The sequence below is a fragment of the Vulpes lagopus genome, chromosome 1 (genome assembly GCF_018345385.1).
Source record: "Vulpes lagopus strain Blue_001 chromosome 1, ASM1834538v1, whole genome shotgun sequence".
In the NCBI taxonomy this organism is placed as follows: Eukaryota; Metazoa; Chordata; class Mammalia; order Carnivora; family Canidae; genus Vulpes; species Vulpes lagopus.
The window spans coordinates 118,966,059-118,978,070 of record NC_054824.1 but is presented as its reverse complement, the minus strand read 5'-3'; the positions used below and the strand labels follow the sequence as shown (position 1 = coordinate 118,978,070).

Below are 12,012 nucleotides of genomic sequence, written 5' to 3'. Positions count from 1 at the left end.
CTGTTTTTTTTTTTTTTTTTTTTTTTAAAAGATTTTATTTATTCATGAGAGACACAGAGAGAGACAGAGACACAGGCAGAGGGAGAAGCAGGCTCCATGCAGGGAGCCCGATGTGGCACTTGATCCTGGGTCACCAGGATCAGGCCCTGGGCTAAAGGCGGTGCTAAACCACTGAGCCACCGGGGCTGCTTAAATTAGTGAGTTTCTTGGCTATGAAACTGCCTGCTGTGGTTTTTAATCTGATTTTACTGATGTTAGGTATTTTTTCTTAGATTTATTAGTTTCTGCTTTTGAAGCTATCACTTTGCCCATTTTTCTATTGGGTTGACTTTTTCTCAGATTTGGCAAGGATCTAAATTTATCAATCAACTTGCTAGAGTTTTAAAAATTTTCCTAGTCTTTAAAAAAATTGTTTCGTTTTGTTGATGCTATTATTTACTATCTTAACCAATTTCTAGTTGTTTTGTTTTTTTACATTCTTTGCAATTCACTTGGTCCAGTGTTAGATTCTTTTTAAAAAAGTTTTAAGTTAAAAAAAAAAAAAAGTTTTAAGTTAGTTAATATACAGTGTAATATTAAGTTTCTGGTGTAGAATCTAGTGATTTAATACTTCCATACATCACCCTGTGCTCATCACAAATATCCTCCTTAATCCCAATTACCCATTCAAAGCATCCTGCCACCCACCTCCCCTCTGGTAACCTTCAATTTGTTCTCTATGGTTAAGAGTGTGTTCCTGGTTTGCCTCTTTTTGTTTCCGCCACCACATTCATTTTGTTTCTTAAATTCTACATATGAATGAAATCATATGGTATTTGTCTTTCTCTGACTACTTATTTTGCTTAGCATATTACATGCTTAGCTCCATCCATATTGTTGCAAATGGCACGATTTCGTTTTTTATGGCTGAATAATATTCTATTATAGATAAAGATTCACACCCACCCACCCCATATCTTTATTCATCAGTGATGAGTATTTGGGCTCTTTCTATAATTTGGCTAGTCTGCTATAAACATTGGGGTTCAGTGCTGGATTCTTAATTTTCAGTTAACTTTGAGTTAAATTTATAGACATTTAAGGTCATAAGTTTTCTATTTCTCAAAAGCTTAAGCCTATAATTCCTTGTCATTAATTCTATGTTTTCTAATTTACATTATGATTTCTTCTTTGATTCTGAAGTTATTTAAAAGTACCTGAAAGTTTTTCATGTATTAATTCAAAATATTCAAAATACAAAAATATTCATGTATTAATTCATGTATTAATTTAAACGCATTTGTGTTTTCTGTAAACCTAAAGCCTGTTAATCATCTTGTTAAACCCTAACTTTTTTTGACTGAACTTATTAAATACTTAAAGTATTTAGTGTCAAAATTCTAGTAAAACATTTTGCAGAAGTGTGAAAACTGTCAAAATGTTGGATTGGTTAGTTTCTTATTCTAATTGTCTGTTTTTTGAGACTATATCCTTTAGAAACAAGGCTTAGAATATATATATATTTCTGCTCCATTTTTTTCTTGTATCTTTATGCAATAATTATCTTTATTTTTAATGCTTTCAGCTTTAAGATTCTTCTGACAGATATCAGTATAACTATTCTTCATATATATATATGTTTTAATATATATATATTAGTTTCAACCTTTCCATATCCTTATTTTGAAGGTGTTTCTTATAAATAACATATATAAAAATAAATAAATAAATAAATAAATAAATAAATAAATAAATAACATATAGAAGGACTTTTAAAAGAGAATACCAGCTTCCATCTTTGAACTAGAAAGCCCATTTCCATTTATTTTTAACTATATTGTTTTATGTGTTCCATTACTTTTTTTAAAAGATTTTATTTGAGGAGGCGTGGTACGTGTGCACACATGAGCAAGAGGAAGGAGCAGAGAGAGAGGTACAATTGGACTCCCTGCTGAGTAGGGAGCCCGAAGTAGGGGATCGATCCCTAGGTCTCCGGGATCATGACCTGAGCCACCCAGGTGCCTCAATGTCCTATTACTTGTTTCTTATGTGTGTTAATCTTGCCTATTTTTGATTGCATGAATTTTCTTATATCCTTTTATCCTCAACTCATTTGAAAGTTATATATTTCCTACATACTCTCTTTTACATACTTTAGCAAGCATGATTTATTATTTATTTTTTTAAAAAGATTTATTCATGAGAGACACAGAGAGAGAGAGGCAGAGACACAGGCAGAGGGAGAAGCAGACTCCAGGCGGGGAGCCTGACATGGGACTTGACCCCAGGTCTCCAGGATCACGCCCTGGGCTGAAGGTGGCACTAAACCTCTGAGCCACCCAGGCTGCCCCAAGCATGCTTTATTTAAAGTTGTTATTATCTCTTTGTCTCTAACATTCTTTAATTCTGATCATTCCCTGTATTATGTTACTTTTATCAAATATTTAGTTTTTACCTTTTAAAATAATCTCCAATTCATAATTAATACCGCTTTATATAGGAAATTCTTGATGAGATTTATTCATGTTTATCAGTGTCTTTGAATAGCAATGTTTCTTGCAATTTACTGTGTTTCTGGGTTCAATTTCTTTGACAGCTTTAGTAAGTACTGATAATAGATTTTCATGGTTTTAATCTAAAAATAACTTTATTTCACAATAACTCCTGATTCATCCACCAACTTGTTACTTGACACTTTCTCATAACACTGTGAAGCACTATCATTCCCATTTTCTGGTTTCTTTTGTTCTTACAGTTGGCTGTCTGATTTTGTTTTGCAAGTAGTCTGGTTTTTCTCTCTGGTGACTCTACAACAATGTGTAGAGATACAGATTTATTGTTTATCCTACTTAAAATTTGTTTTTCTTGAACCTAAGAATTTATGCCTATTCTCAGTTCTGAGTTCATTATCTCTTTCTTGCTCTCTATTCCCTCATTCTGTGGTTCTTTACTCTCAACTCATTATTTTCTAACTCTCGATCCCTCTGACTGCTTTCTGGGTGATTTCTTATTCATTAATTCTAATATGCACCTGTATCTAGTCTGCTATTTAACATGCCTATTAAGTCTTATAATTTCAATGACTATATTTTCTCACTGCTAGAATTTTTTTTTTTTAATTTCCTTGGTCCTTTGAGAGTATGCTATTCCTTTTTAAAATTTCCAATTCCTTCTTTTATGCCTTTAACTATCTTAAATATACTTATTTTAAGCTATCTTTACTTGATGGGTTTTATTATCAGAAGCTGTTGTCTAACTTCTGTTGTCTGTTTTGTTTGTCCTATCTGCTGATTCTTTCTTGTGGTGGATTATTAAATTCAGAAGGTTGACTATCTTCAGACTTTTATCTGTAGGATCCTTGTATGGCTTAGATTGAACATGTGACCTCAGAAAGCTTTGTATCATCAGACTGAGACATCTGAATTCACCTCTTTAGTTAGGGGGTTCCTTTACACTGCTGGCAGGATAAATTTAAACTATAGGACTGTGTGACAACAGACTTGTAGTTATAATTTCCCCAGCTGTCCTTTTCCCTTTTTACTCACACCTCAGGTAGAACTGGACAAGTTATTTCCTATGCCACTGAGCAAGTCCCTCCTCCCCAATCTGCTCTTCTTTTTGTATCTAGTGCAGTGCTTCAAGGGCCCCAGCTTTACTCAAAGGAGACTCAGTTACAAATCTGTGCAGGCTGAAGGTCTTCCCTTCTGTCCTTTTGTGGCTCTTAAACCTAAGTTCCCTGGTTCCCCAAAGTGAGAATCATCTGCAAGCTTCCCAGCTAGAAGCAACCATATTGGCTCACGCTTTCGTTTTCAGTTCCCTCTTCTTTTGTAAATTTGTACTTCCTTGTGATTTCTAAAACTATTTTATCAGCACTTCTAGGTGTTTCATTGTGGGAAGCCATATTCTGCTATGCCAAAGTCAACCACAATAAATTAATTTCACTCACTTAAAACATTTGAGAAAAGCAGTACCTCATGTGAAACATTTTAAACTTGCCTTGTTTCTGATTTGCAGGCTTCCATATTATCAGGACAGAGATTCCAAAGCCTTGTTAACTCCTCACTACAAAAGAGACACATAAATAAATACATTTTTAATGGACATCATCCTCATATGCCTTAAAGTTGTACAAATACTTAATTAGTGAATTTTTAGGTGGTGACAAGATGAATTTTCATTCATTAATTTTTGGTATTATGCAAATTTTCTAGATAGCATATATTAAATGATAACAGTCATTTGTTCTTTCTAAAAATATTCAAGCAGAGTATAAAGCAATGAGTAATTAACTGGAAGGTAACAGAACCTGAAGGATCATGGTACCTTGCAGAAATTGAAGTGAGCTCAATCAGTCTAACAGTGATTGTATTATCTGTAACATGGAAAAAATGGCACAGACTAGAGCCAAGGATTTGGGAAGCAAGAGACAAAATGGAAGTTTATGTATCTGCATGAATCCAGGTAATGGGCCCTCGAGACTGAGAGTGTGTGATCCATTTTAGTCATCTATGTATGTGCCAAACACAAAAAAAACTTGAAAAAACACAGAAACTGGAGAGGTCTTACAGTAACATCTTCAAAATATATATATAAAAAAAACCCAATACCATCCCACATATGGAAGAGACAGGTTAACCTACTTTCCCATCAGAATCTTTTTGTTGGGTCCTTTCCCTAGAAAGTCCTCTGGTGCCGTTCTCTTTCGAGCTACTCTTGTTGGCTTGGTGTCTGATGTTCTGTGGTGAATAAAACACACTGGAATTACAAATGGAGAGCATACATAAAAAGTGTTTAATGTAAAAGAAAATTATTGTTTTTTCCTATAAAAACATAAAAGCTTCCTCTTATTATAGAACACTCATCAGATAGGAGACAAAAATGCCACAACTAGGGGACAAATGGCATTTTTTCAGGAATAATAGATTAATTTGTTCTGGGAACTTAATGACAAGGAATCTGAAAGACGACTAGAAGTAAATCAAAATGGTTGTATTCGTATAGAGTTCAGTTTATATGAAATACATACTATCTGTACATAATGCAAAATAATGTCAAACTATATTCTGAAATGCCTTTCTTTTCATAGTGTTTGAGATGAGGATATATTTACCTTTCTTTCACAAAACTTGGGCAGCCTTCATTTTTCCATGAGTTCCAGTTTTCTTCAGTGTTTAATATATGCTGAGAAAAACAAAGAAATTACATTTATATAATGAAGGCCTTTGAAATTCTATTTGGTGCTAAGAAGACTATGTAAATATAAAACACATACCTCTACCATCTTTGAAAATCTTTCTCCATCGGGGGGGTTTTCAGATAGTAGCTGTGATTAGAAAGAATATACTAAGCTTTCAACAACTTTCTGCATCATAGGAGTGGTTTGTAGGCAGAGGACCAAGAAGTGTTTGTGGTCTTGTACCTGAGCTTAACTTTATCCTTATTTTCCTATTTGGGGCTGAAACAAAGAAAATTCTAAATTTCCATTTTGTTCAATCATGGGTTTGTTGCATGTTGAACTTACTTGATAAACTGATTTTGTAGTATCTTCAATCCAGAGTGATTGCTCATCAGTTAAAACATAGTTTGAACTAGGGAACAAAGCAATAAAAGCATGCTTGAGTTACAGTAATGTATACTCAATTTTAAGGCTTATATACTATCTTATAAAAACCCAAGGCATGTAACAGGTAAGTTAACCATACTGTAAATAGTGTAAAAAATTACCAAGAACAATCACAAGAGGATTATAAGAGAAAATTCTTGCACTTCATTTAAGATGGCTAGAATTGGAGACACGAAGGTATATAAGGGAGGACACTCCATCAAGTTGATTAACTATGAACAGAGCAATGAATGTTTCCTAAAATAAGAAATTTAATGTTGAATGAAAACCTCTGAGAATATTAACCTATTCCTCTCCATGTTGCACATTCAGATAAAGCATGCTACATTCCTTTAAAAGGCAATCAAAACATAATGAATAAAACCCCCTAAATCCTAGTGAAGGTTGAAGGCAGACTCAAAATGTTAATGGGTACCATTAATTCAGCTCTCACTATGCACCAATATATAGTGATACTGGTGATCTTATAGTTAGTCAATAAATAGTGATAGACTACTGTGCCAGGAATCTGAGCACTTTAGATGCATTATTAATTCTCAGAACGAGCATGTGTGCTTTATTAAACAGAGATCAGAGATAAAGCTTAAATGCAAACCTAGGTTTGGCTCCAAAGTCCTTGATCTTTCTACCATGCTATATATTAAAACTCAACAATAGAAGGGCAAGAAATAACATTTTTAAGTACTTGCTATGTGTCATCTTAAAATCACAAGTCTGAAAGAGCTTAATTGTACCTAGTGAGTCAATTGAAAGTGGGATTCAAAGCCAGCAGGTAGTAAAGGCACATTTTTCACACAACTAATAAATCCAACACTGTTTTGCAAACTTAAAATGCCAGTGAGTAATGGTGAACTCTACTTCAGTCAGGGATAGGATAAGAGGCAGTGGCTTATGTTGCAGATGGAGGTAGCCAGGAAGTAGAGGAACTGATCAGGTTTTCTGAAACCCTAAAGAGACTCGAATGGCTCTGTTCTTCAAAGATTTACTTTACTTTTTTGAGTTAATGTCCTAGACAGCTCCACACCTTGAAAGAGATTATGGGCTTATTAGTCTTCAAATCAGGTTTGGAGAAGGTCTGGGTGAAGTGAGAGGGGAATGGTGGAAGTCTAGAACAGAGATGCATCCACATAACTGAGGACCCCAGGAACCCCAGCGCTCAACAGGAGAGACTTACACTGACAGCAGATATAGTCAACACCTTTTCTCTATAACAAGTATCCTAACATCTAGTATCTTTAACAAAAGCTCCTGATTATCCAGTGTTACTGCAAAAGGAAGGTTTCAGGGATGTGACCCTTATACATTAAATGAGTCTGACACATAAGAGAAATAGATCAGTAAGTGAGTCTTCTTTTAAAAAGGACTATTTAGAAATCATTTACTACCCAGATTAACTTACCTTTTGAATTTGACCTGTCCCTTGAGATACTGGAATAAAATGAGATATTGCAACAGGATGTGTCGGCGAAAGTTACTGTCGCTCAGTTGCAAATCCATCAACTAGTTGAAAAACAAGCACACACACACACAACACAAAACACATTAAATTCAAATTCTTCCTAAAGGTACAGGTATGCTATTATAGAAATGAAAGACTTTAATAAAATATTCATCACTGAGGGGCTCATTCAATATGAGGCATTACTGCACAAGCCCTAGGACAAGGGAGCAAAGGCTTCAGATATTTTAACCGTCTTATGCCATGAGATATTTATGTTGGCAGATAGCAATGTTAGATCAGTGGTCCTGAAGTCAAGATAAAGCAAAGCAGAAATATACTTAGGTAAAAGTATGGCTGCCACTTTCTCACATATAAAGAAATGATGGCTAGAGAGAGGTCCATACACAGATAACAAGGGATGCTGGTCATTTTTGTAGCCCTACAAAGTGCCTGCAACAGACCTGTGGCTCAGTAATAAGGAATTACAAGTGAAAAATCATCTGTGAATTAAGTGGATTATTTCCTTCTATTTTAAACAATTTTTTAAAAAGATTTTATTTATTTATTCAAGAGAGACAGAGAGAGGCAGAGACAGGCAGAGGCAGAAGCAGGCTCCATGCGGGGAGCCCAATGTGGGACTGGATCCCGATCCCAGATCTCCGGGATCACAGCCCGGGCTGAAGGTGGCGCTAAACCACCAGGCCACCTGGGCTGCCCTCCTTCTATTTTAGAGAAAATAATATCATACTTGTATTATCACAGAATCTGCATTAGAAAGGACTCGAAGGTCCCTTATGAGGAAGCTTTAAAATAACTTCTTCCCTAGATGTTTTCTAAGAATGGCCTCCACTGTGAAGGCAGTCATTCTCATTATATCCCTAGAGCCCTGAAGCAACGCTGAAGTCTTTATCCACAAATGTGTGCTGCTTTGGCCTTCCAGAGCTAAAGCAACAATGAGAAGCTGCTTATTTTAAACGGATGAACAACTTGCAAGTCACCTGAAAGTCCTAGGAATGGAATGCAGTTGAAGGTCCCAAGTCCCTTTGGCTGTTTCCATCTATTTAACATTCACTGGCCACTTCTTCTGCCCCCCCCCCTTTTTTAATTGGAGTTCGATTTGCCAACATATAGCATATCACCCAGTGCTCATCCCGTCAAGTGCCCCTCTCAGTGCCTGTCACCTAGTCACCCCATCCACCCCTTGTTCGTTTCCCAGAGTTAGAAGTCTCGTGTTCTGTCACCCTCACTGATATTTCCCACTCATTTTCTCTCCTTTCCCCTTTATTCCCTTTCACTATTTTTCATATTTCCTAAATGAATGAGACCATATAATGTTTGTCCTTCTCCGATTGACTTATTTCACTCAGCATAATACACTCCAGTTCCATCCACGTTGAAGCAAATGGTGGGTATTTGTCGTTTCTAATGGCTAAGTAATATTCCATTGTATACACAGACCACAGCTTCACTTCCTCCTTTTTAAATGCAACTGGCCTAGGGTGCTGTGCGGCACCTTTGAGACACTCAGTCTTTGATTTTGCTATTTATCATCTTAACTACCCCATCCCAAATTGAATAGTACAACTCCCCCACATCCTTTCCTGCTACTCCTGAGTGACATCATTATCCCCATCTAGGCTCTCAAGTTCCTTGACAGCTCCACAGACAGGTACAGCCTCTACTGTGGCCCCACTGCCATGGCCAAAAGCTCGAACAGTTGCCTTAGCTCTGAAACCCTGAACTCTCACTACAGCTCCCATTCTTTTAGTCTCCCACTCAGATGTCCCAAGACCTGAGACTTTCAGTACCCTGGACCCTCTATTTTCCACCGGTCAGTCCCGTTCTGTTTTCACTGTAACCCTATTTTGGTTGAGATAAAACACCTTTGTGCCACACTTCCAGCACAGCACTCCGCAAACTGGCAACCCCAGATCAAGCTAAGTTACTCAGTGCCCCCTAAAACTAAGGCTTCTCGTGCAGGCTGCATATGGAGCTACTTGAAAGAAAATACAAACCACACAGTCTGCAGATGGTAGGACCACTATGCTACTGCCTCTGACTTAAAACTGGTCTCTAATCAGCGATCTTTCTTTATTCTCCAAAGCTATTATTCTTTTCTCCATAGCAATTACTACAAATCCTTTCAACTTATCACAAACATTAATTACCCTCTCATTCTCAGTACATAACCACTGCAACCTTCAATGAGAAAAATTTATTAAACTAGAAGTTTGAGCTTTCCCCACATCCTGGTTTCCTTTTTCTCGACATCTTCATTGCTAAAGGCAACCCTTTCATCTGGACATCCAAACCTAAGTTAACTGAGTCCTATCAGCTAACTGTCCTGGTGCCTGTACCTTCAATCCTTTCTTCTTTCCAAGCTCCTTTCCATTAGCAATTAAGCAACTTCTCTGAAAGAGATCGTCAGCCTCCCTTCATCCTCCCTGAACAGCCAAACTTCTTCAAAGAACTGGCTACATTCACCGTTTCCAATTCACCCTTCAATCTGCCACGATCTGTGGCTTTCTGGTTCACCAATTCACTGACCATGTTTTTGCCAAGATCACCAAAGACTTATTTGTTGTTAGATCCAGTGAACGCCTTCTCCACCCCCCACACCCTGCTTGGCCCCATGAACACTTTCTTTTAGAAGTCCTCATCCTACTTGATATGCTTGGCTTCCATGAGGTATATTTTTCTAGTTTTCTCCAATCTCACTGGCTATTCTTCAATCTTCTTCCTCTCCCCTACTAACCCACCCCTTAAACTTAATTGGTTTTTCTTCAGGATTCAGTATGTTTTCTTCTCTTTCCACTCTATATTTTACCTTGAATTATCACATACAAGCTGACAACTATACTACGTATCAAATCTATACTCTCATCCTAGATTGTGTTCCTAATCTCCACATCTATATACTTAAAAAAGCTACTACGTATCTCTATTTGAATATTCAACTAACACTTGATCAGATTTCATGTTCAAGGGAAAACACACCAATTTTCCCCACAAAGCTGCTCTTCTCCATTGTTGGCTAATTCAGTAAGAGGCTCCAGCATTGATTTGCCTAGGCATCTCTAGAAAGACTGCTTGGAAAAAGCACAACTATAAACCACAGGAGCAAATCTCTAGTTGGGAGAGTATTCGAGAAGAAACAGAAACCAAGACTCTGCACCCATAAGAGACTGGCCTGTTTGAAGACCTTAAGTAGTTCAAGCAGTCGGGAGTGAGGACAAACAAGCCTCCTGGCTTGAGGAAATGAACTGAAGAGGCTAGGTGCTGTGTACAACTCTTCATCTACCTCAGGCTTTAATTAAGTCTCCTGCATTTCTATTTATGTTGGAAGAGATCTTTGATGGGAACAATGGACTGAAAATAGGAGTTAATAAGACATAGAATCGGAGGTGGGAAGGGACCAGTGTAATCATTCAAGCTAACATTATACTTATGAAAACTAGGACTTCTGCAAGACCACACAGCTAGTTAGTGACAGAGCTGAGACTAAAACTGACACACTCAACTGTACTCTTTCTTCCACAATGTACATTTTCTAGTTCTACTTTTCTTTGGTTATTTAAAAAATTACACCATTTACATCATTCAATGGATCAAGTATTTCTCTGTTGTCTTTGTTTCTAGAACAAAGGGCCTTTTATCATCCTTAGCTTTTTTTTTTTTTCACATCTCAGCTCAGGCATCAGCACTCCTGATTATTATTCTAAGCCTATAAAGGATCGTGCTAGTCTTAGTTATCTTTATGTTCCTGTCAATAAATTGTACATGTAAATAATAGTCCTCGTACAATTAAACTGAAGTATGGAATCTTCCATTTCTGTCACTTTATAAAAAATACTTCTAAAACCTGTACTAGAAAAAAAAATAAATAAAACCTGTACTAGAAAACATATTAAGAGCATTCTCATTAAAATATTACTAATCTGTCATCATTAACACATTAGCTGTATCAAATTTTCAAATTATGAAAAATTTAAAATTTCAAAAAGGTACAGTTAAGTTGTATAATTCATGTCCCCTATCCAGTTCTATATCAAATCCTAACATTTTTATTTGTTCTACATTTGTTAAACAAATAGTTATTATCGAAACTAGTGAAGCATCCTCTGTAACCTCCCTCTTTGCTCCCCCTCTTTCCCTCTACTATGGTAAATGCTACCATGTATTTGGTGTTTTATGGTTCTTTTTTTTTTTTTTTGATTCTGATGTCTTATGGTTCTAATGCACATTTTACACTATTGCTACATAAATAGGGATCTATAAATAACATATTGAGGTATTTTGCAAGTTTTCAAACTCTATGCATATTATTCTGCAATAAGCTATTTTCACAGGACATTATGTTAGAAATTTATACAACTTAATACATGTATCACTAGTTCAGGCGTTGGAAAATTTCCGTTAAGGGTAATCAGTAAATTATTTTAGGCTTTGTGGATCATACAGTCAGTCTCCATTCCAACTACTACCTGCTGCTGTGGCAATGCAACAGCAGCCACAGACAACATGTGGATGAATATATAGCAGGGAATATATAGCAGCTCCAATAAAACTCATTTATAAAAAGAGGTGATAAGCCTGATTTGCTGACCTCTGCTCCAGTTAACTCACTTTTTAAAGAGTGCTTTGTAGAACTGTACTATGTAAATTTACCACTCAGTCTCCTGCTTATGAACATTTAGGTTGTTTCCAAACTTACACTTACAACCACATAATTTACAATGAATCTTCTTATGTATTTCCTTGTGCATGTGTATGATTCTCTAGGGGCCACATCTAGGAACAAAAGTTTTAAGTTTGCTAATTATAAAACTGGTCTGCAAAGTGGTTATATCAATTAATACTTCAACTAGCAGTGTATGAAAGTGTCCTTTCCCACACCTTTGCCAATACCATTTATTGTCAGGCTTTATTGTTTTTTGTCAATTTGGTAAGTGTGAAACGATTATCTCAT

At 36.3% G+C, this 12,012-nt stretch overlaps 1 protein-coding gene across 1 annotated transcript in view; it reads right to left on the bottom strand.

Moving 5' to 3' along the window:
* THOC1 (THO complex 1) overlaps window positions 1-12,012 on the bottom strand; it is a 55,229-nt gene that overhangs the window by 7,297 nt on the left and 35,920 nt on the right. The window contains exons 12-17 of the mRNA XM_041751289.1: window positions 7,002-7,102; window positions 5,501-5,567; window positions 5,252-5,302; window positions 5,090-5,160; window positions 4,620-4,715; window positions 3,976-4,041 (exon numbers count right to left, since the gene is read on the bottom strand). Coding sequence (XP_041607223.1) covers window positions 3,976-4,041; window positions 4,620-4,715; window positions 5,090-5,160; window positions 5,252-5,302; window positions 5,501-5,567; window positions 7,002-7,102 — 452 coding nt within the window. The remainder of the gene's footprint in view (window positions 1-3,975; window positions 4,042-4,619; window positions 4,716-5,089; window positions 5,161-5,251; window positions 5,303-5,500; window positions 5,568-7,001; window positions 7,103-12,012) is intronic.